Source organism: Miscanthus floridulus, chromosome 18 (genome assembly GCF_019320115.1).
Source record: "Miscanthus floridulus cultivar M001 chromosome 18, ASM1932011v1, whole genome shotgun sequence".
In the NCBI taxonomy this organism is placed as follows: domain Eukaryota; kingdom Viridiplantae; phylum Streptophyta; class Magnoliopsida; order Poales; family Poaceae; genus Miscanthus; species Miscanthus floridulus.
This window is the reverse complement of record NC_089597.1, coordinates 107,110,614-107,135,205: the sequence shown is the minus strand read 5'-3', so window position 1 is coordinate 107,135,205 and position 24,592 is coordinate 107,110,614. Positions and strand designations below refer to the sequence as shown.

General features: G+C 44.3%; 2 protein-coding genes and 1 pseudogene across 3 annotated transcripts; 1 reads left to right on the top strand and 2 right to left on the bottom strand.

The window, feature by feature from the left end:
* Positions 1 to 36: 36 nt before the first annotated feature.
* Positions 37 to 11,524, bottom strand: LOC136521175 (glycosyltransferase BC10-like). Its single transcript, XM_066514877.1, has 11 exons — positions 11,040 to 11,524; positions 9,852 to 10,341; positions 9,167 to 9,265; positions 8,070 to 8,170; positions 7,920 to 7,991; positions 7,696 to 7,786; positions 7,470 to 7,550; positions 1,091 to 1,147; positions 889 to 1,011; positions 767 to 805; positions 37 to 577 (listed from the first exon to the last, which is right to left on the bottom strand). Exons 2-11 carry the CDS (start codon positions 10,194 to 10,196, stop codon positions 449 to 451), a joined length of 1,137 nt encoding a protein of 378 aa, XP_066370974.1. The 5' UTR covers positions 10,197 to 10,341; positions 11,040 to 11,524; the 3' UTR covers positions 37 to 448.
* LOC136521136 (lecithin-cholesterol acyltransferase-like 1) lies at positions 1,157 to 3,454 on the top strand (annotated as a pseudogene).
* Positions 11,525 to 16,979: 5,455 nt separating the features above from the next.
* LOC136519652 (V-type proton ATPase catalytic subunit A-like) lies at positions 16,980 to 23,016 on the bottom strand. 2 transcript variants are annotated; one of them, XM_066513036.1, is made up of 19 exons: positions 22,799 to 23,014; positions 22,138 to 22,264; positions 21,973 to 22,028; positions 21,838 to 21,894; positions 21,644 to 21,755; positions 21,499 to 21,536; positions 21,276 to 21,377; positions 21,122 to 21,178; positions 20,957 to 21,028; positions 20,773 to 20,874; positions 20,461 to 20,656; positions 19,831 to 19,937; positions 19,388 to 19,582; positions 19,211 to 19,297; positions 18,495 to 18,599; positions 17,999 to 18,096; positions 17,823 to 17,901; positions 17,453 to 17,541; positions 16,980 to 17,353 (listed from the first exon to the last, which is right to left on the bottom strand). In XM_066513036.1, exons 1-19 carry the CDS (start codon positions 22,868 to 22,870, stop codon positions 17,239 to 17,241), a joined length of 1,866 nt encoding a protein of 621 aa, XP_066369133.1. In that variant the 5' UTR covers positions 22,871 to 23,014; the 3' UTR covers positions 16,980 to 17,238. The 2 variants fall into 2 exon arrangements, 1 of the variants encoding a protein (XP_066369133.1); XR_010775005.1 differs by lacking the exon at positions 16,980 to 17,353 and having other exon boundaries at positions 17,483 to 17,541; positions 17,983 to 18,096; positions 22,799 to 23,016.
* Between the last annotated feature and the right edge of the window lie 1,576 nt (positions 23,017 to 24,592).

Here is a 24,592-nt window from a genome sequence, read left to right as displayed (position 1 = left end):
AAAATTAATCACAGTGAAAATTAAGAAATGCGAACACCTAATTCAGTAGATTCCATGATAAAAGATTTAATATGTGACAAAATTAAGACTGCACTTGTGGTACATCTGTTGTGATCTCTGTCTACAAAGAATGTATCATATAATGACAGTATAACATTCTGACAAAAAAACTGTTCTTCAAGAAGAAAGAACTAATGAGTTGGGAGTTGGGTGGAAGACTATGGAGACATACATTGAACACGACAAATTACTATGAGGGCAGTGTCATTCTATAAACATTGCTGTGGCCGTTTTACCGAGTACTGAGCTCCAAGCCATCACAGTTGTTGCAGTTGTACCGGTATCTTTGGGCTCAGATCCTAATAAGTACGGACTTCACAATTTACATACAAACAGGGGAAAAAAGCTTGTGGGATTTGACAGCACAAGGCAAAGAATCAGGTTGGACTCAAACAGATGTATAACTGGTAACTAGCTTCAGTAGGTTGTCAAGTGCTTCAGGATTAAACTTCCTAGCGAAAAGATAGCACGGTCTCTTTGATCCATTCCACAAACACGGCTGCTGCATCACAAGTTTCTGCAATATGGGGAAAAACAGCACACCAGCATTCAATGGTTGTTGAGATGCGTTGAAGCTGGAAATTTCATTGCTTCATGGATGCGAAATACAATTCACGAGTTTGCTTATAATCCATAATTAAGTTCATGAAATAATTTATTTATTGTTCTTCAAAAGTCAATAATGACGGCAGATCTTTGTGCTTACCTTGTCATCACTTGTTACATGGAAGATCTCACCAATTGCCTGCAAAATGGTAATGCACATCAGTGTATGCACATAAAAATCATATGGTAGGCGAGAACAAATTAAGCAGCTAGGAAACATACTGTAATATTCTTCAAGAGATCATAGGTGACATCATCAGCGCTATATGACCTTGGATGCCATTTTCCCTCAGACCAATCCACATTTGTAACAGACCAATTAGAGATTCCACCAGGATCTACCATCTAAAGTCAAGGAAATGAATTAGCAAGCGCCCAACTAAATAAAGGCTAAATGTTATTTCAATAGATAGTGAATACCGACATTGAACAGGGTTGGCAAATAATGCTCATCTGCAATACAGTTGCGCCCTTCCGCTGGCTGTAGATCATGGGAGAAAAAGGTAATTCCCTTTGCAACAAATGTGCTTACTAGAAAAACATAAGTGAAAACTGGAAATCATGGCCATTGGTTCAGACTTGAGAAACACTAATTTGAATGTATGCCCCTCTTAAGCTTCACATATTTATCAATGACCCAGCATGTATTCAATTATTTCTTCGGTTCCTTCATACTTAGATTCTGAGGCATTGTATGGATTGGTTGAAGTCCATTTCGCATTTTGAATTGTGTTTTTTTTTAGAGATAAATGCACTGTAGGTCCATCAACTTTTTGTGCTGTGTCATTCAGGTCCATTAACTCTGAAAGTGCAGGTTTGAGTACATGAACTTTTAAGTTGTGCCATTTAGGTCCAAATCTGTTCGTTTAGGGATTAGATCCTACGTGGCAATGCATGACAGCAGCCACCATGTCCATAGGTCATGTGAGCAGCACATGAAGTCCCTTTGCCAATCGTTTTTTTGCCGATAGCCCCCTATGCTTTCCATTCCCTCACTCTTCACCCCTTCCTCTCCCTCCGCTGGATCCGTCATCCGTGCGACGATGATTGATGCAATTATATGCAAAGCACACGTACGTACGCGGTACGCGTCCGCCGCCCCGATCATGTCCGGCGAGCAAAGGCAGCTGGTTCGTGCTCCGGTACACGCTTCCCAACCGCCGGGATCGCGTGATCGACAGGCGACAGCCTCGCGCCCTAGACCCGGCGAACTGCTGCAAGGACGACGTAACCACTACCGTCACCGCTCCCTCATATGGGCCTTCTTGAGCGGCCTCAAGGAATCCAAGTAGCGTCGCCAGTCAGTAGGCTCTGAGAGCACCGTCGTCACCACACAACAAGTTACAAGAGTAGTGACCACCTGATCCAAAAGCAAAAAGGCCGGAGACAAAAATCCAAGCGTCGGAGCATGGACATGGGGAGGCGCCTTGGGCTGGCCCGCGTGCCAGCAGTGGCGACCACGATGGTGGTCATGCTGTCGCTGAGCTCGTCCTTGTGCGTGTCGGCGGCGGCGAGGGCGTCGCCGGGACGGCTGGCGCTGTGGCGGAGCAGCAGCGGCACCCGGTGGTGCTGATCCCGGGCGCAGGCGCAACCAGCTAGAGGCGCGGCTGACGGAGGACTACAAGCCGTCCAGCCTGGTGTGCCGGGTGTGGCCACTCGTGCGCGGCCGCGGCGGCTGGTTCCGCCTCTGGTTCGACCCCTCCATGCTGGTCGCGCCGCTCACCAGGTGCTTCGTCGAGCGGATGACGCTCTCCTATGACGCCGACGCCGACAACTACCGCAACGCGCCCGGCGTCGAGACCAGGGTCTCCGACTTCGGCTCCACCTCCACCCTCCGCTACCTCGAGTCCTCGGCCCCAACCTCAAGTAGGAGTACTCCGATAAGCATTTCCCATTCTCACAGTTGACGCGTCGGTGACGTGACGTGACGTGATGATGAACACTTTGACGCGTGCTGTGCAGGCTCCTGACGGGGTACATGAACACTCTGGCGACCACGCTGGAGGAGAAGGCCGGCTACGAGGAGGGCCGCGACCTGTTCGGCGCGCCGTACGACTTCCGATACGGGCTGGCTGGGTCGGGGCACCCGTCGCAGGTGGGCAGCGCGTACCTGCAGCGGCTCAGGCTGCTGGTGGAGTCGGCGTGCGCGGCCAACGGCGGGTGGCCCGCGATCCTGGTGGCGCACGGCCTGGGAGGCCTGTTCACGCTGCAGCTGCTGGCGCGCAGCCCGCCGCAGTGGCGCGCGGCGCACGTGCGGCGCCTCGTAATGCTCTCCACGCCGTGGGGCGGGTCGGTGCAGGAGATGCTCACCTTTGCCTCCGGCAACACGCTCGGGGTGCCCTACGTCGACGCGCCCCTCATCCGCGACGAGCAGCGGACCGCCGAAAGCAACCTGTGGCTGCTGCCGACGCCCAAGGTGTTCGGCAACACCACGCTGGTGGTGTCGCGGAGCCACAACCGCTCCTACTCCGCCAAGAACATGACGCAGCTCCTCCGGGACATCGGCTTCGAGGAAGGCGTGGAGCCGTACCGCGCGCGGATACGCCCGCTCGTCGAGGCCCTGCTGGAGCCCGGCGTGCCCGTCACGTGCCTGGTGGGCACCGGCGTCCACACGGTGGAGAGCCTCGTGTACGGCGACGGCGGCTTCGACGAGGACCCCGAGGAGGTGGTCTACGGCGACGGGGACGGGACGGTGAACCTGGCCAGCCTCATGGGCCCGATTAAGGCGTGGTCCGACTCGCCCACGCAGGTCATCGAGATGGAAGGGAGAGGAAGGGGTGAAGAGTGAAGGAATGGAAAGTATAGGGGGCTATCGGCAAAAAAACGATTGGCAAAGGGCCCTCACGTGCTGCTCACATGACCTATGGACACGGTGGCTGCTGTCATGCATTGCCACGTAGGATCTAATCCCTAAACGGACAGATTTGGACCTAAACGGCACAAATTAAAAGTTCATGTACTCAAACCTGCACTTTCAGAGTTAATGGACCTGAATGACATAGCACAAAAAGTTGATGGACCTACAGTGCATTTATCTCTTTTTTTTATGTTACTACCATATCCAAACAGGGTTTTAGAGATAGTTGTCAAATTTCTGCACTGAAGTTTCACTACAACAAGATTATACTTCATATTGAAAAATGTATATTGATCTTACTGCCAACCTTACATCAAACAAAGTAACAGACATAAATTAATATTTGAGCACATATCTAAATTAAGTCATTGAAGGGCAGTGGTGAGAGCTGTCTCACTGAGTCACCAGGTCGTGGGTTCAAAGCAGCCTCTCCGCAGATTTACGGGGGGAAGGCTTGCCTCGGTTTTTCCCTTCCCTAGACCCTACTCATGTGGGAGCCTCCGGCACTGGATCTGCCCTTTATATCTAAATTAAGTCATTGTTGTATTCTATGCATAACTCCGCCTATGTTGTCTCAACATAGCAGGTCCCAAGCCCTGGTAAAGGAGGAGGGTTATGATAGGCGTGGCGAGCCAACGTTAAATCTAGCCATTCTAATAGAGATGAAACCCGAAAAAAAAACATTGGGGCGTAACCCTCTTAGCGAACCCGAGTATGGTGTTAAATGGGCAAGGGCCGGGTCGGCACCCCCTTGGTGACGCGCCGTGTCACGATCTGGGCATGGTGTCAAGTGAGCAAGGATCGGGTCGTCGCTTCCTTAGTGGCGCGCTACATCGGCGCCTGGGTGTAGTGAAAAATGAGCAAGGGTCTTCACATCTGAGTCGACGGGTGCGAAGGGTAAGGAAGCTAGTCAACCCAAATAGGATCCGTTTAGGTAATTGGACTGTAGGGTCGCTTACAGGTAAGTTAAGAGAATTAGTTGATACCGTGACTAGGAGGCGTGTAAATATATTATGTGTTCAAGAGACTAAATGGAAGGGTCAGAAGGCGAAGGAGGTGGACAATACATGTTTCAAGCTTTGGTACACAGGGACAGTCGCGAATACAAATGGAGTAGGAGTTTTGATTGATAAGAGCCTCAAGAATGGTGTGGTGGGAGTGAGAAGGCAAGGAGATAGGATTATCTTAGTCAAGCTTGTCGTTGGTGATATGGTCTTGAACGTAATTAGTGCGTATGCCCCCCAAGTAGGTCTCGACGAGAGTACTAAGGGACAGTTCTGGAAAGACTTAGATGGCCTGATTAGAGCTGTACCAAGTAGTGAGAAGCTTTTTATAGGAGGAGGTCTTAATGGGCATGTAGATACTACAAGCGCAGGTTTCGAGGCAGTTCATGGAGGTTTTGGGTATGGTAATAGGAATCAGGAGGGGGAGGAAGTTTTGGACTTCGCGGTAGCTTTTGACCTGATGATAGCCAACACTTTTTTTAGAAAGAGAGAATCTCATCTAGTGACCTTCAGTAGCGGACAACACTCTAGCCAGATTGACTTTGTCCTCGCAAGAAGAAAGGACAAACGAGCATGCTTGGGTTGCAAGGTGATACCAGGGGAGTGTTGTTTCTCAACATAAGCTTTTGGTGGCAGACTTACGTTTTCAGGTGCGTGCCCGTAGGGATAAACAAGCTAAGATTGAAAGAATAAAGTGGTGAAAACTGAAAGGGAAGACGTCAGAGATATTCAAGGAAATGGTTATCAAAGAGGGCTCTTGGAAGGAAGAAGGGGACATAAATAACATATGGGAGAAGATGGTAACCAACATTCGGAAGATGGCCTCAAAGGTGTGTGGAGTAACCAAAGGAAGTGGAGACAAGGCTAAAGATACTTGGTGGTGGAACGAGGAAGTCCAAAGGGCTATTAAGGAGAAGAAAAAATGCTATAGACGCTTGTACCATGACAGGGGTGTGGACAACATAGAGAAGTACAAGGTGGCAAAGAAGACTGCAAAGCGAGCTGTAAGTGTGGCAAAGGGTAGAGCGTGAGGATCTTTACCAACATTTGAGTACGAAGGAAGGTGAGAAGGACATTTATAGGATGGCTAGGGTTCGTGAGAGAAAGACAAGGGACTTCAACCAAGTTAAGTGCATTAAGGATGAAAGGGAGTATCTCTTGATGAATGAGGATGAGATCCAACATCAATGGCAAGAGTATTTTGACAAATTGTTCAATGGTGAGAATACGGGCACAACCTTTCAGTTGGATGACTCTTTTGATGACACCAATAGGCGCTTTGTGCTGAGAATCCAAGAATCTGAGGCGTTGAAAAGGATGAAAGGTGGTAAGGCGATGGGACCGGATGGTATCCCAATCGAGGTGTGGAGATGCCCCGGGGATATAGCTATAGTATGGCTAACCAAGCTGTTCAACCATATTTTTCGATCGAACAAGATGCCTGACGAGTGGAGGAGAAGTATATTGGTACCGATCTACAAGAATAAGGAGATATTCAAAGTTGTACTAATTACCAAGAAATTAAATTGATGAGCCATACTATGAAGCTATGGAAGAGAGTTATCGAGCATCGCTTGAGAGCAATAACACGGGTCTCTATGAACCAATTTGGTTTCATACCCGGAAGATCAACCATGAAAGCCATTTTCTTAATAAGACAAGTTATAAAGCGGTATAGGGAGAAGAAGAAGGACCTACACATGGTTTTTATTGACTTGGAGAAGGCTTCTGATAAAATACTAAGGAATGTTACGTGGTGGGCTTTGGACAAACATAAAGTCCCAACGAAGTACGTCGGGCTCATTAAAGGCATGTACAACAATGTTGTGACTAGTGTTCGAACAAGTGATGGAGACACGGATGACTTCCCGATTAGGATAGGACTACATCGAGGGTCAGCTTTGAGCTCTTATCTATTTGTCTTAGTGATGGATGAGGTCACAAGGGACATACAAGGGGACATCCCTTAGTGTATGCTTTTCGCAGACGATGCAATGCTAGTTGATGAAAGCCGGACATGAATGAATCAGAAACTGGAGTTATGGCGGGAGACTTTGGAGTCCAAAGGTTTTAGACTCAGTAGAACTAAAACTGAGTATACGAGATGTGACTTCGGCACTACTACTCGGGAGGAGAAAGATATTAGTTTGGAAGATCAAATAGTGCCTAGGAAGGATACCTTTTGATATTTAGGATCAATTCTACAGAGAGACGGGGATATTGATGAAGATGTTAGCCATAGAATCAAAGCAGGGTGGATGAAGTGGCATCAAGCATCTGGTGTCCTATGTGACAAAAGGGTACCACAGAAGCTAAAAGGCAAGTTTTATAGGACGACGATTAGACCTGCTATGTTGTATGGTGCAAAATGTTGGCCTACAAAAAGACGACATATTCAACAGACAAGTGTCGCGGAAATGCGTATGTTGCGTTGGATTTGCGGTCATACAAGAAGGGATCGAGTTCGGAACGATGATATACGTGATAGATTAGGGGTAGCACCAATTGAAGAAAAGCTTGTCCAACACCGGTTGAGATGGTTTGGACATGTCCAACGGAGACCTCCAGAGGCACCGGTGCGTAGTGGAATCCTAAGCCAGGATAGTAATGTGAAGAGAGGCAGAGGAAGACCGAAGTTGACTTGGGTAGAGACAATAAAAGGAGACTTAAAAGGATAGAATATACCCAAAGACTTAGCCTTAGATAGGAGTGCTTGGAAAACAGTTATTCACGTGCTTGAACCTTGATTGCTTCTGCTGAGTTTCAACTCTAGCCTATCCCAACTTGTTTGGGACTTAAAAGGCTTTATTGTTGTTGTTGTTGTATTCTATGCATGTTTTCTACTAAGATAAGATACTTGGTATCCAGTTTTACTGTACCAACTCGATGTAATGATTGTGAATTAATAAAATCCTTCCTTTGTCTAAGATAAATAAATATACCTTGCAGTATAGCTTGAACTTCTTGTAGTACAGGCTGTCAGCCAGAATCATTAAAGCATGTCTCCTCGTAACTGCAAACCACTAGAACAAGAACAGACAAAGGACTTAAATTAGATTTCCGCTCAGCTATCCATGTAAAGTGTTCATCGAATGATATACCACCAATAGAGTTTGATAACAGCAAGTATTTTATATCCTAACAAATTCGTATAGAGAATAACTGTACCTGGGCACCCTTTCTAAAATCCCTCTCGTCTATTTCAGGATACATCTCAGGAGAGTACCTTCCACTGCCATGTGGACCTGGATCCTTGAAACTTATAAGTTGAAAACAAAGGCAGGACAAAAAATCAAAGTGAGTGGATATGAACATCTTCAAGAGAGAAAAAAAGGTTCGCATATCCTATTTTTTCAAAAGGATTTTGAAATATAAGTTTATAGTGTTCTCACCAATCCACGAAGCTAACATTCGTTCCCATCAGGTAGTTATACACATAATCAAATGAATGCAGCGGAACACAGCTGTGAAATAAAGCAAAGATGACTCGGTAATTGAGAACAAAGGATCAAAAAGGGAGTCACCGTAATCAGGGTCCAAACCTGTCAGAAAGCAAGACAAAAATTTGATTATCAACATCTTCCAGTGCATTCGCTAATAGTCTCTTCTCAGCATCAACCATTGAAATCAATCCCCATACTACCTGCATAACAAATACTTACTCTGCTCAACGTTAACAATCTCAAAATTACAGCATAAGCAATATGATAGCCCATTAGCAGAGAAGAATTCCAACTAAAGATACCACTTTATAACGATCCATTCAATTTGCAAGTGGTGGAACAGTAAGTATTCTCAATCCAGATTGCTAGTAGCGATTTTGTTAGAACTGGACCTACTGTTGCAGGTTGTGGGTTTAAAACAGTAATATTCTCAACCCAGAATGCTATCTTTGTTCTTTATCAAGTCACTTTGGTGTGTTCAACTTCAACATGAGTTAAGTCCTATAGTCCTACGCAAAGCATGTAACTACTGTTTGGCTTTTCACACAAAAACTACTGTAACTACTGTTTGGTTAATTGCTATTGCTGATTATTGCTACAATGGAGTAAAATCCTAGTTCAAAAGAAGTGTCTGATGGCACCCAAGGTCAACCACTTGTACATTCTTCATTCATTGTTTGACCAGAGGGAGGGGTATTTTCTTTTTTTTTTAGACAAAAGGTTTGGAAATATAATGGATTGAGTTTACAAGATGAACCCCTGATAAAGCAGATATATTTAAGACAAAAGCGTTAAATCCAAATGTATGAAACACAGACGAAAATGCAATTATGATATGCTGTGGTCCTTTCCAGATGTGTCGGGGTTCGCTGTGTGTAGGTGGCTGCGTTCTGGGGCCTCTGGCTAATGCCCACCATGGGAAGTGGGAGCTGATGGTCATTCTTGCGACAAGCTTGGCAACGATGATGCATGGTGGGTTCCGTCGGTTGCCTGTTGCTGTTGTACACTTGTTTGTTGGTAGGTTGCTTAGGGTTACTTGTCCAGGCTACCATGTTCAGGTTTTTCGCCCAGTTTTCCTCAATAAACCACGTGTTTGTAAGGTTTTTGGGCCTAGTTTCCCCCATAAACTAGGTCAATTCTTTTCTACCAATTCGGAGTTGCTTTGGAAAAAATGAAACACAGACGAAAATTATTACTGCGTCACTGTGAATATCCCGACCAGCAAACAAAGAACTAGTATGAACCGGCTTTTCACGTGATGCGTGCACATAGATGGAGTATCTTCCCTCATGTCCCTGTTCAAAGAAGGCACAGTGATTCAATTTTCTTTAAAAGTCACATGAATCATATATGAGATGGGAAGTATTACATCACATAAACACAGAGGTTTTTTTTTTTTTTGAATCTAAACACAGAGGGTTAGTACCAACAAGGGAGGAGATTACAGTGAGTACTGGCTACTACTTGCTACAAATCTTACCGGCTTTGGCCCCTATATGGTGAAAACATAGGCTTAACATATTTATACAGATAAAACAACCTATTCACTAATGAAGGTTCATAGGCTTAATCTATTTATACAGGCTACTACTTGCTAGGAGCATTGTTACCTCTATCAAATGAAGGTTCATAGGGGAATCAACATGTTGGCCCAATGTTATATACTCATATTTCAATAATACATACTACAAACAAGTAAGTATATCCACTAAATTGTTTCTCTGGAACCAACCTTGGTGTCGTTATACATTTGAAAGACTTATGATTTCTTGCAGTTTAAGGAAACAGAAAGACCCTTGAAAAGCTTATACTCCTTAAGTGGCACAAAAACAACAAGTACATCTTAAGTGGCACAAAGACAACAAGTACATTTTGACCAACCTGTAAAAACTTCTCCCACAATTTCTCAAAGGGCAATGAACCTGGTGTCAAGAACATAAGGGCGATCTTTGGATTTTTTGACACAGGCATGGGCATTGAAAGGATATCCCTAATAACTACAGATGAAATAATCTCCTCGTCAGTCCGCTCCCGACGGCCCATGGAAGGGAGCCAATCCTTGAAATTCGTACATACACTTGAAGCAGAGAGGTAGCACTTAGAGAAGCGCCGCGGTGGGAAGACGTAAGCCCCAATCAACACGATGCAAACCATAGACAAGAGCACGATTATCCACATGGGCTTCTTGGCTGTAGCCCGGTGGCGTTGAGGCATCATGACAGTCATATCCTTGCTATCCCGCTGTACACTTTATGGTACTTTTATCTCATCTCCATCTTTAGATCATCTATAAAGCTCGTTCCTCACCATCAAACTGGGCAATTCAGCTGCTACACCAGGGCCTGAAGAACTTTCAGGCAATGATTTTTCCCTGCAGTTGCAATCCAAGGGAAACAAAGTGTTAATACATGGATCCATCCAAATGATTCAAAAACACCCAAGAATGCTCCTATATATGCTTTTATAGTGACACATTCAAGTCAACTCACTAAGATTTGTCCCTACAATTCTACTACAACCGAGCAGTCCACCCCAGTAATTTGGAGGTTGTTCTAGTACATATTGTGATGCACTAACTAGCATGCGATTCAGTCACGATCTGTTCTGGGAATTGTGATGCAAGCTACTAACATTGAGCGAGCACCACTTTATCCAAAGCTTCCTAAGTTGGCCGAGCAATCCAGAAAATGTGCCGAGGTAGGTGATCTACAATGTCCAAAGCAGGCGATTTGCACAAAGAAGACAGCGGCCGAGTCCACGGCGGCGGCTGGCGAAAAGTCAAGCTCTGACCAAACCAAACCAAACAGCCCCTTCCCATCCGCGTTACCAGGTCGATCCGGTCAGCGCCACCCGCAGCAACCAACCCCTACGGCCCAAACCCAAGCTAAATCACAGCCGCCAGCACCGGAAATTACTTCTTACTCCACGTAAAAATCGAAGCTTTACACCCAAAACAGCGCACTCCAAATCGCTCGGAAACCTCCAGCTTTCACGCAACCGAGCCCAATGCAGGGAGCAGCCACGCAGGGCATAGTTAGAAAGTAGAAACACAGCATGAATGGCACGAACCTGGTAAGGGATTTGGAGAGCGAGAGGAGAAGAGCGCTGCGAGGAGGGTTTCACCGCCTGGAGCTCGCTGTCTCCGCCCGCCGGGGATCTGGAGGCTGCGGAGATCGATCGGATTTGGAGGGCGCAGGCAGGTGGAGCTGAGGCGACGAGGCCACGAGGGAGCGGGATAAAGAAAAGGATTAGTTAAGCTAGATGTGTTTATGCTCAATGGGTTGGGTTAGAGGTGGAAGCTTGGCTGGTCTTGGCTATTGCTGCTTGCTTCTTGTGGTGGCTGATGATGGGTTTCCAATTGGAGGCAGGAGGAACGAAAAGAGAGAGGAGGGGAAGTGTTGGGGCTGAGAAAATTTGGATTAAAGTAGCGTTTGGGCGTGTGCTTTTGCGCCTGGGACCTCGTAAAACTTTATCTTTGTGAGCTCCGGTGGAATCAGAAATTTCTTTCCGAGCTCCGGTGGGATTAGAAATTGACAAATTGTGCTCCTCTTCTGATTCAGATTTTCTAGATTTGGGCGTTTGCCGAAGACGGATAACTGCATCATCATGGTATTGAATCTAGAGAATAATACTAGTATTTTCACTGTCACATTACATTTTCATAGGTCCACAAAAATTGTTTGTGTGGCGAAAATATCTGGACTTTGTGGACAGGTCATAATAAAAGGGGCCTTTTTTTCTCCATGCATATTCCAAGAAAGTTACTGTGACTGTGAGAGGTTACATAGACTACTTTTTCAAGGTTGATCCTGAAACTTGTCCATTCTTGTTTTCGTGACGGAAACATGCTTTTACTCTCTTCCAGTCTCCAGAAGAAATGAAGAATGTCGCCCTCGAATTGTACCTGGAAACTTTCCTTATAGAATCCGAAAGAGGAATACCTTTGCTTAAATACTCAACTTGCTGTACCTTTGGTAGAAAAGTACATGTGCTGGCTACAATACAAGCGATGAGTACGAAGATTGCAGGCACCGAAGAATATTCGCACGACGCCAAAGAGAAGAACCTTTGACCACTCACGGAGGGAGTCAGGGAGCACGAGAGAACGGAGGGGAAAAAACGGCTGGATCCACCTTGCAGCGACAATAACTTCTAACGGCCAAAAGAGAGAAACTGGATCTGCAGTGCATGGCATCCGGGCACTAACAGAAAACGAAAGCCGTCTGAGGCTGTTCCACTTGCGAGCATGCGTCCATCCCATCCAGCAAGCGAAATTGGATGCGCTAGTGCAGGTATACTAGAGATAAAATTAGGTGGGCTGGCCTTTGGCCATGCATGCTTTCATTCTGTCTCCGGCTCTCCGCCCTCACAGCAGCTTCCGAGAGGATGCCATGCATCGCATGCTTCCAAAGACTGATGATGCAGCAGATATCCCCTTGTCTGGCATATGATTTGTGTACGATCTACCCCTGCTGGTCGGAATCATCATGTGAAACAACGATCTACCCCAAACTATCATCTGACACAATTAGGCTCCGTTCGGTTACATGGGAACAATTCCCAACGAATCAATTTCTTCACAAATTAAGTTCAAAAAAAAATTCTTCACAAATTTGTATAACGCGGGACAGTTCCAGGCGTGGAACAGCCCATTCCGGGAAAACGGAACCGAGCCTTATCCGGATAGATACCAGATATATGCCCGTGCGTTGTACGGAGTAACGAATTTATATCCATATGTATAACGATGTATGTGTCTTATGATTTAGACGAACATATTAACAAATTTTTATCCATATCTGCGACGATGCACATGGCTTGCGATTTAGACAAACATATTAAGAAATGTACAAATTTGATTACATAAAACATATTTTATGATCTTTATGACCAATATTGTGTGGATTTGGTTTTTAGAAACCTAATACAGTTGGTTTTATTTTTTTAATTATTATTTGTGTGTTTTATTATTTTATATTTTTAGAAAATAATAAAAATCTAATATATACTTTTGTATTTGGAACCCTTAACTATCTCTAAATTCTTCAGGTTTTCCTTCTTCTATGTGGACGTGGTAGACTAATGGGCCACATTGTTACGTGCGGGCATGTAGCAAATCACCACGCAAGAGACTTGTCGGCCAGGAGGTCCGTCCGTTCGTCCAAGGGCACGTTGTTCCTTGGTTCCTGCTCTCATAGGAGGGTAGCGGGTTGCAGACGGCGAACACACACGCACGAGGCAAGCGGGGCGTAGATGCACGGGCACATGTGCACGGGCATGCGCTGACGAGCGAGCGGGGCGAGCGTTTGCAGGTGCCCGTCGCCAGCTGGAGCTAGGGCGCATGCGGGCGAGGGAAGCAGAGCACACGGCCAACACGTCGTAGAGTGTGGCGAGCACCACGGGCGCCGCCAGCACCTACTGGCATCGCATCGCCCGCATCCATGGCGAGACGCGTGCTACTGCATATGCGGGACTACACACGACAGCAGGTCGCAGTTGCTTGCCGGCACAGGCTAGAGGTAGGTCGCGCGCGGATAGATTTGATTGATTTTTTTGCCATATATATTTTTTTGGAAACAATTTTTTGGCGTATTTGTTTTTTTTCGTAAACGGGGATGTGGAATATTTTGTTTCTGAAACGGTTTTTGGCGAAATAGCCATATTCATCCTTAAACTTTCATCCAAAGCTCAAATTCGTCCTTCAACTATCAAAATGGTTGGTTTAGTCCTCGAATTTGCAATTTCAGTCCGATTTCATCCTCTGTTACCGTCTTCCACACGGAAGCTCACTCCGTCAGCACAATTCTATTGGGAGACCAAAAAAAGGTGATTGAAGACCTCGCATCCTTGAATCACAGCTTGGCACGGTTGTATTTGCATTCAGCTGGACAATGGGACGATATGTACATAGATCAACAAAGGTTGCGAAAAGAAATATGTAAGCTAATGCATGGTAGGGATGAAAACAGATCGGATCGAAGCTGATAATGGCTTCCCCATATCCTAATCCATTTTTTTATCGGATTCGGAGCGGATCAGATATTATACGGATTCGGATGCGAATATGGAATTTTTAGGATGTCGGAAATGATACGGATTTGGACCGGTGATGGAGCGGAAGCGGACTTTTTTAAGTCGTATAATATGTTCTTATGTGTTGTTTTTTATGATGAGAAACAATTCATTAACCAAAGTCATAAAGCGACAATACAACACGAAATAATCACCATCAATCCACCACTTCGATTTAAGAGCTCACAAAATTAATACAAGTTCTCGGTTTAAATTTAAGAGTATAAAACAAGTGTGTAAAAAATAAATATTCTTAATTTGGCAAAACTTTACCTTCACTCTTTGCCATGTACTAGTCCTCTACTTTAGTAGATGATAATTCTTTCGTCTCCTGTAATTTCAATGTACCAACCTATAGTTGACGAGCTTTGTTTGTGGACTTCAATATAATAATGCGTGTGTCATGGGTCAGGCTGACTTAGTATTCTTGACGCTTGGGCTCCTTAAAATATTCCAATTATCCCATTATAAGTGTCGCGCGTTCAATTATCGGTTAATCCATATCCGTCGGATTTCGCCAATTTCATATCCTACACCGCATCCGCATATAATCGGGTCAGATTTTATCGGTATCCGCATGGATATTAAAAACACTTCTCCATATCCATAAAATTCGAATTCGGAGCGGATCAGAGGATTATCTATACCACTTATGATTTTGCATTGTAAGTGGCTGTAGGCCTGTGGATAATCACGTAGTCATTTTTGAAATCAAATGATTTTTGAAATCTAATTATAGTACCGACTTTCCATGACTTGGTGCCTGATTTCACTGATTCTAAAATGTCTTTCTTTCTATTTTTGAGTGGGCGCCCTCGCATTTTCTTCAGTCTAGGGGCAATGGCTAATATGTCCATAGACTTGCAAAAATCTACAAGTGTGTTGTCTCATCTCAAAGTGTGTTAACGGAGTGAGCAACTGTGACAGACGACGTCAGACAGAGGACGAGATCAAACCAAAATTGCAAATTCAAGGACTAAACCGACCCTTCTGATAGTTGATGGACGAATTTGAGCTTTGGATGAAAGTTCAAGGATGAATATGGCTATTTCGCCATGTTTTTTTTATTGCCATGCAAGAGACTAGTATGTTACGTGCCGCCGGGAGGTCTGTCTGTTCGTCCCACGGCACGTCGTTCTTTCGTTCCCGCTCTCGCAAGGATGGCGAGTGTGGTGCAGACGGCGGCCACACGCGCGCGAGGCTAGCAGGGCGAGCGTTTGCAGGTGCCCGCCGCCGCCGGCACAGGCTGGAGCTAGGGCACACGCGGGCGGGCGAAGCGGAGCACACGACCAACACGTCGTAGAGCGTGGCGAGCACCGCGGCCGCCGCCATCACGTACTGGCATCGCATCGCCACGTCCATGGCGAGACGCGCACTGCTGCGTATGAGGGACTACGCACGACAGCAGGTCGCAGTTGCCTGTCGCCACCGGCATAGGTTGGAGCTAGGTCGCGCGTGCATAGATTTGATTGATATTTTTTTAGTTGTATATATTTTTTGGAAACATTTTTTTGTCGTATTTGTTTTTTTTTTCAAAAAATAGGGATGTAGAAGAGTTTGTTTCTGAAACGTTTTTTTTTGCCGTATATGTTTTTTTTTTCGAAAACGGTGTTTTAACCAAGTTTCTTGTCTTGCTAGAAAAAAAAACAAAAAAGGGGTCAGGCCACGGCTCGGCCAGTCTACTGACGCAAAAGGCCCACGTGGCAGATTCTAGCCCATCAATAGAAGACCTAACGTGGGTTGAACTTTTACATCAGTAATCCTGAGTTTCTTGAACTCAATATCCTTCCACCTTTTCTTTCCCTCTTGCACTTTCCCACCTAGAACCCTTCCCTCTCTTCTATTCTGCTTGGCAACAAAAATAGTCCATTTTTTTTAACGTGGGCGCCGGGCGGAGCGGAGGCGCAGATGATTAGAGCAACTCCAAGAGTATAGGTAAATTTGGATAGGTAAACCGGCTCTCCAAAACAACTTAGCTTGTCGAAGTATGAAAGTTCTGCAGCAGCTTTTCTAAAACCAGCTCGCTATTTGTTTTCTATACATTGAAGTGCAACGGCTTCACTTTGGAGCACACCGTCGAACACCTTCATGGCATGCCTTGCTTCTCGTCGAAGCGTCATGCCTCACTGCCAGAATAGGCCGCCGCCGCAGTGTGCTTGTGCGGGTCGAGCATTCGCGATGGCGATAGCTCCATGTTTGCGACGCCATCTGCCTCCAGCTTCTCTACGCCACTATGGACGGGATGGCCGGCCGTCGAGCACCTCGTCACAGACCATCTTCTAAAGCCTGAGGCCTGAGCTAAAACGTTGCGGAAGCACCAGAGCTCCACTCGAACATGTGCACTTCCTTGGGACCGTGTTGCTTGGTGGCAGCTGATGTAGTACGCACTGCTTGCTCGTCGAAGCTCGACGTGGCCACGGAGTCGATTGTGGGGTGCAAAGAAAAGAGATCCGCCGCCCCGACATGCGCACGGGCGCGCTATGCAGTAGCGCGGCGCTGGCGGCACAGAGATAAAGTCAGCATGTGCGAAGCTAGATGCCTACTCCCTCCGTCCCATTGAGTTTGTCACTCAGGAATCGGGACTGTAAGGGGGGCACGGTTTTCAAACGACAAACTCAATGGGACGGAGGGAGTAGATCCCTAGGGTGGCGTTCCGTGACGATGATGAGGTGCATCCTGTCCTGCACATCTGCCCATTTGGCAAGCGAGGGACGCTAGCTATCTATGACGAGCGAGACTCAAGGAATAGCTCGTGGCTATTTTTACGAAGCGACATAGATAATCTGTTGGAGACTCGTTTTACACCAAATTATCTAAATGGGACTATACATGACGGGATGACAAGTCTCTTGGAGTTGCTCTTAGTTATTTTTTAGGTGGTAAGATAAGTCTGCTCTTCGCTCCGCTGGTGACAAGATTACCAAAAAAAAAAAAAAGTTGTACTGCTCAAGCTGATGGGCATCGCGCTTATTCAACTATGGACATGTACACCAGTATCTTACAATAAATAATGGTACGTCAAAACAGTGCCCGTCGAGAACCCGGGGGAACAAGGTACAAAAATAACAGTGTTGGTGGGGGAAAATCTGATGCTTAATTTACATCTACAACCTCAGGCTGAGCAAAACAGACTGCTCCCGGAACCTTCCGGGGAATTTGGTCTTATTGTTGATGACACGGACTGTACAATAAATATTCACCGTGCTTCGTCTTCTAGGTTGCGGAATCCAGCCGTAAGGTCATCATACAGTTTCTTGAATTTTCCGACTAGAGCCTCTTCACCTTCAGCTGGATCCTCGAACTTTTGTGAACTGTGGTAAAGAGGGGGATATCATTAACAATCAATCGTCATAAATCATTGAGAAGAAAATCGCAACCAGTATCTTTGGATACGTGGCTCAAGTACTTACACTAGGCGATAGAAAAGATCACCGAGGCGATGCTTAATAACACTGTAGGTTATCTTTTGCCCATCAGAATTAGCAGCTCGTTCCACAGCCTGCAAAGATTATAGATTAAGAGGACTTCGATTTTAAGCTCTTTCATGAGCTATTTTTTTTTAAAAAAAAGTTCCAGTAGATGCAAGTCATATTATGTAAATATGAAGTTATGAACCATTTCTGTCATGAGCCCATGGGCCATGGCTCAACATCAATATCCTTTAAAGATGGTGGTAAATTTTTAATTGAGAAAACACACATCCTTTAATAAAAACAAATCTGCTTGTGCTTGTGTGATATAAGACTGAAGGAATAGAAGGTAGAAGTAAAGAAGTATTACCTGGTTCGCTAATGTGTTGAAATGAATAATATTGCGCATCATCCAAACAGATTTGTAGAACGGGCAAAACTTATCATATCTGTTTTGAGAAGTGGAATCATGGTCAGAATTAACAACGTTATGCATTCACAAGACAAACAATTCATACAGATCAGCCTACTTAGAGTAGCACTCACGGTGTGAATGCATTCTGCGCCAAGTAATCTTCCCTAAGGAGCTTTGCAGTCTCCAGAGTAATCTTGTCACTTTCTGCCAGTGCATCTTTGCCAACAAGCTGTTTGGTGAAAATATCAGTCCAAGTGAAGTCATAAATTACGCAATGCAAAGGACTCCAACCTTTCTATAGAACCTTTCAAGACTAGCATTAAACTAAGCATGCAAATCAAATTGACTTAAACAGATTCATTGTCTGTTCAAACAACAAATCCAGGAAAACAGAAGATACTGCTTTTTTACTACTCCTTCCGTGGCAATTATAGCAACATACACCACAAAATCAGTGACTGGCTTCCATCAGATTCAGAAAAAAACAGAGTTCGTACATATACATTTGCAACCCTATACCCAACATATCACCCTCAAACTGTGAGCAAATTAATTCTAAAACAGGATATGCCAACAAAACATCAGAATGGGATCCATGGCAACTGATGCATAGGAGAAAAAGGATACCTGCACAATTTCGTTAAGATCATCCTCTCGCTGTAACACTTCACGTGCTTTTGTCCTTATATCAATGAAGTCCGAATCAAACTTTTCATAGAAGGATTCCAGAGCCTTAAGAACAAAAGATAGTATGTCACTATAACACAAAGGACCCAGGAACCATGAAGAAACCTCACTACTGATGACATGGAGAACCATATATACAGCAAAGGCAATTAATAACTTCCTACTTATTTAGTTATTTGCCAGGTAGCAATGTCTAGTGTATACACTTATAATGCTATATTCATAGTTCATGTGATACATGATGTAAATACAAGGTGAACACAGCACCAGGAATCATTAGTTTTAGATGTTAGAGAAACATTGTGGAATAAAAATGCTAAACAAAATATCCAAAATAGCACAGTTTTCAATCTGTACTTTGAGTTATCACTCGATACTAAGGTACTAGTTCAAATCAGTTTGAAACACTAAACCACATTGTCGATATTTAAAACAATGATAATTCAAGTGAACCTAATCAATTGATGCAGTGACTTCAGATAACTCATAAAAACTACAGTTTATGGAACCATGTGATACAGGGAGCTCAATATATCTAGGGAAAACGGTCATGGATCATGTTCCCGGTTTGCTTCTTTTCTTATTGGTTGTGCTTTCTCTTAGAGAATTCAAAGGACTGTGATTGGATTGACATCCTGGGGAAGTTAGGGAATAACCTTGGAGTACTTTGAATATGAAATGAGCCAATTCACAGATGGGAAATGCTTTCTTTGAGCCAGCTTCTTATCCAATCCCCAGAAGACCTGCACTCAAGGGCAGTTAGTGACATTAAAGTAATGAAGATGATGTCAGTAGATTGAACCGAAAGGGGAATAGTTGAACAGTTTTTTTACCTGTACAATACTAAGGGTTGCAGAGGTAACAGGATCTGAGAAATCACCACCGGGAGGAGAGACAGCACCTACAATTGTGACACTGCCAGTCCGATCTGGACTGCCAAGGCATTTCACCTTCCCAGCACGTTCATAAAACGATGCCAACCGTGAAGCCAAATATGCAGGGTAACCACTATCTGCAGGCATTTCAGCCTGGAGTATATTGGTCACACTGTTAGTACAAGAAAATCACAATGCTATGCAGTAAAGCAGCATCAACTACAACTTGAATCAAGATGATGGAACAGAAATCAAACCCTCATGGTAAATAGTGTTGTCCATAAGCTTACTACAAAAGCATTAAGCCATTCAGACACAACTTTTCCATTACAGCTGAGCAGACCATGGGATATAGAGAAGAAAAGAAAAGTGATAGCTGGAAGGAAGAAAAGCCATCATACCAAACGTCCTGAAATTTCACGCAATGCTTCAGCCCATCGGGAAGTAGAATCAGCCATCATACTGACATTATATCCCATATCACGGAAATACTCAGCTATCGTAATTCCTGGGTACAAAATAAAAAAAAAATGCACATCATCATTCTGTGGATACAGAAAACATCAGTCGATTCCTTTTAGCATGTTAGCATGAAATAGACATGCTCAACCACTTCAATAGCGTTAAATCACTACAAGATCTAGGGCCCTGGGCACCAAGTTCTGAACATAAACTGAACAGCAACAAGAACAGTTGGGGATATATCAAGTTATCAGCAGATGCTTATATCTGCATGTGTTAAGTTCATTTACTTTTCCAAACATTGTGTTGTTACCATCTGTGCCAGATGGTGCTAGAAATTATTACTTACAAAAATAAACAGTGTGACATAGTCACAGATAGATAATAGGTCACAAGTCGGTGAGTTATAAGCTTACAACAGAACTCATGCCTACGTAAGTGGAAAAAATCTGTTCAAGAAAAGCACTATGATCTGGTCAAGAAATGCACTACAACCTGGTCAAGAAAACAATCTAGAGACTGAACTCATGCCTATATAAGTGGCAAAAATCTCAAACACATAAGTGTACCTGTATAAATGGATGCTTCACGAGCAGCAACAGGCATGTTGGAGGTGTTAGCTACAAGAGTTGTTCTTTTCATGACAGACTCTTCACGTCCATCGGGCAATGTCATTGTCAATTGTGGGAAGTCCATAAGGACCTCAGCCATCTCATTCCCTCTTTCCCCACAACCCACGTAAACCACAGCTTCTGAATTGGAATACTGTTTTATAAGGCAATTTGGGTCAGTAAAAGAGTAGGCTTAAGGCACTTTAAAAGTCAGCATGCAGAATTGGACAACACTGGCAGCTATGGGGAAAAAGTAAATAGAAGCAAGACCTTTGAAAGTGCTTGGCTAATGACAGTTTTTCCGCACCCAAATGCTCCAGGAATAGCACATGTTCCTCCAAGCACTGAGGGAAACAATGCATCGAGTACACGCTGAAACCAATTACAAAACATGTGAGACATACCAAGACTCAATGGAGCTGGACAGGAAAGCTTTACTTTATTGCTTCAATACCTGTCCTGTTAAGAGAGGTGTGTCAGCAGCAAGCTTTGACGAAACAGGCCTTGGTGAACGCACAGGCCATGTCTGCAGAGCACAAATATGATAATTATTAAGACATTTAAAACCATGGTAATATATTAACTTATTAAGACTTAAAAAAAAGAGATAACGCTTCACCTGGAGCATAGTAAATTGCTTTTTGATGCCCTGGAATTCTAATTCCAGTACTGTATCCTGCATTTATAGGAAAAAACAACAGCGAAAAATTGATCAAGGAAATTTAAGCAAAAATAAAGGAAAATGTAGCAGAAAAGGCATGATATATACTAACCTGCAAACTGTACTGACCAGCAGGGGCAATGTAGCTTATTTTCCCCATAGAACCAGGAGGAAGGGCAACATGGTGTTGCATCAGTGTATTCTCAAACACAGTCTGCAAAATAGTCGCCAGTATTAGATTGTGCATGTTAGGCACTGTGTCAATGGACGGAATAATCAGAAAACTTCAGCAAGATAGTAAATTAAAAAAGGAAAACTGATATCTCTGTACTCACAGCATATAGATCTCCACCCGTGATGGCATCTCCTACGCCTGAAAGAAATGACTAAAATCAGTGCTCTTTCTGTACAGGACAAAACTTGAAACGAGGTATTTAGACACCGTGCTTAGCTTTTATAAACTATTCACACACAAATTACCCAGCTTCTTCGGCTGAAATTCCCACAGCTGATCTTTGTCAAGGGCAGGGACTGATACACCACGTGGTATGTACACGTCCCCGGATTTAATTGCAATTGTTTTTAGAGGGCGCTGCAAAGGGATGATAGGAGGCCATATCATCAGAAAGATGTACCCGAGTTAATACTACTATGTGTTTGTTACATTTATGTACCTGAATTCCATCAAAAATGTTTCCAAGAATGCCAGGCCCCAATTCAACTGAGAGAGGCTGCATGAAAAATAGCCATGACACATTTAGAAACAAGAAACCTACACAACTACGTGCAGAAATCAACACAAACAATACCTTTCTTGTTCTCAAAACTGGGTCATTAACCATCAGCCCAGCTGTTTCCTCATAAACTGCAAAAGAGTTGTCGCGATTGTGTAATTCATTGAGTGAACTTCTTTAGTGTTTTTCAGACCACATAATCAACATGGACAGGAGGATTGGGACTGCACTGTACAATACCTTGAATTGTAGCTGAGTCACCCTCAAGACGAATAATTTCCCCGATGAGGTTGTCATGGCCAACACGAACAAGTTCATACATGGCAGCACCACCCATTCCATCAGCGACAACGACAGGTCCAGAGACCTAGAGAAGGAGACACAGATACATCATGAGAGAGTCAGAATAATGATCAAAATATTGTCTAAACTAACTAAATCTCCAATTAAATTGCTAGGCTGTGTAACCTACACACTTTACCGCAAATTTCATAAATCATAACCCAACCCAACACGACCATGCTAGTTTCTCGATATGCAGGTTAACTAAGAACACAGCTGCAGCAGCCAACTCTAAGTAGCATAACAGTAATAATCCACAAAAAGAGACGGCACCTCTCCCGGTCCAAACTCCATTAGAACCTTCCAATAGAACGAATTCCCCGTGGATTCAATTTGACCCAAATATCATCACTAGAATCCCAGGAAAGTTGCATGACAAATACCGGGCAGAACATTCCCGCACCCAGATGCTCCAATGATCGGGACAACACTCAAATTCACAGACAAGGCCGCTACGGTTCCGTGATCCAGAACCAACCTGGCAAGACATCACGCGAGCCGAGAGGTAGGGTCTAGTCTAATGATCTAGGGAGCAGGGACGGAAGAGGAGGACGCAAACCTTGCGGACGTAGCCGTACTCGCTCTCCTTCTCGCTGTCCTCGAAGGTGGTGACGCGCTCGGCGAACGCCATGGTCGCCGCCGGCTAGGGGTCGTCGGCCGGCGTCGGATCGAGAGAGGAGGGTCGCGCTCGATCTAGGCTGGACTGTGGTCTCTGGGCAAACGGAAACCGATCGATGGAGAAGGGGGCCACGATTACAGAAACGGATTTTTCTTCCTTTTTCTTTTCCGAGTAAAAGTAATATTTATTGTTGCATTATTGTTTTTTTTCTTTTTGTCAACATAAGAAATAAACTAGCATATCGCAATGATTAGAAAAAGGATTGCTACCGGTACTCGTGAGTCGTGACACGTGGAGCTGTGAGCTATGCGCGATGCTTTATGGGCTTTGGCCCGACTACTTTCAGTCTCAGCTAAAAACGGTACGGATATTTTTCGACCGTATTTGAAATCGAATTCGTTTAGATGGGTTGAAATCTGTCCGTATCTGAGTCTGGATATCCAACATCCGATACCGTATTCGTATCCGAATACTCAAATCGCATATTTATAATGTCGATATCCAATCGTATCCTATCTGACATAGTTGACACTATCCGTATTCGAATCCGAATCCGGACAGAAATATGAAAACAAATGTAATATCGGTGATATCCGTCCGTATCCGATCCGTTTTCATCCCTAGCTGTTAGCATATACGGGTATGAGCTACTCCCTCGTCCCATTCACTTTTAGTTTTAACTAAATATATAAAAAATATTTAGTTTTATAGTATATAATTAGTATTATTAGACGAACCGTTAAATATATTTTTCTAATAAATTTATTTAGAGATACAAATAATGTTAACTCTAGTAGTTTTTGTATAGATTAATATTTTTTGCGCTTTAGACTTTTAGTAGACATCAATTTACCTTAGCATAGATTATTTGGTCCTACTAGAACATCTCTAAAGACTCTCTATTTCCTTCCTAATTCCTAGGAACAGAGACTTTGATGAGAATATCCTCCAACAACTTCTTTATTTGGCTATCCAAATATACTATCTTATATTCTGGATTGTCGCTACCTAAAAATATAAAACGAGAATAACTCTCTAGAGTACACGTAAGATATAAAAAAACTGTTAGAGAATAGCAAGATATAAAAAGCGACTTATTCAAATAATGATTCTGAGAATGAGCTTTACAAAGACTCCTGGAGATGCTTTAAAAAAATAGTGAAGCCATATAAAACCATTAACACTGTTTGTTTTGCTAAAATTTGACTTATGTTAATACTTATCCTAAAAGAAAACAACGTGCCTTCGCTGAAAAGTAGCGCCGTGGTAATTGTAATCCACGGTCCATGATCTCTGGGCCAGCTTATCCCCGCACAGCCCGGCTACAGTCGCAGGCCGCAGCTTTTATATACCGGCCCAGGTTAGCGTTTGTCGTATTCCCACTTCGCTGAACCAGAGGAAGCAGATGCAGAACCGTCTGCTTCAGCATTCTCCTCCTCCATGCTTGGGCGCGGCGGCGTAGCTACAGCCTACAGGGCTAGAAGGAAGCTCCGCAGCAACCGCGTAGCAGCCGGGAGGGAGAGCGCGCCTGTCCGCTGCTTGAGCGGATGCCACGAGGGGAAGAGGTATGGTGCTCCTTGCTTCTTAGGCCCCAACTCAAATTTGTTGGTTGTACTGCACGAACTTGCTGTGGCAGGAACAGCCATCAGTCTTGATAGCAGCCTACTGCTGGTGCGGGTCTGTTGACGGTTCAGCTTGCCCATATAACTTGTTTTGCGAACTTGTGAGTTTGTG

Bases quoted from the DNA above. Each gene is read 5' to 3' on its own strand.
- LOC136521175 (XM_066514877.1), bottom strand. From the start codon at position 10,196: ATGACTGTCATGATGCCTCAACGCCACCGGGCTACAGCCAAGAAGCCC. The intron at 8,171-9,166 runs GTAATAATTTTC...TTTGTTATGCAG, and splicing joins GGGATATTCACAGTGACGCA to GTAGTATGGGGATTGATTTC. The intron at 1,148-7,469 runs GTATATTTATTT...CATGATCTACAG, and splicing joins AGTTCAAGCTATACTGCAAG to CCAGCGGAAGGGCGCAACTG.
- LOC136519652 (XM_066513036.1), bottom strand. From the start codon at position 22,870: ATGGCGTTCGCCGAGCGCGTCACCACCTTCGAGGACAGCGAGAAGGAG. The intron at 21,756-21,837 runs GTACATAAATGT...ATCCCTTTGCAG, and splicing joins ACATTTTTGATGGAATTCAG to CGCCCTCTAAAAACAATTGC. The intron at 21,537-21,643 runs GTAATTTGTGTG...CATTTCTTTCAG, and splicing joins ATTTCAGCCGAAGAAGCTGG to GCGTAGGAGATGCCATCACG.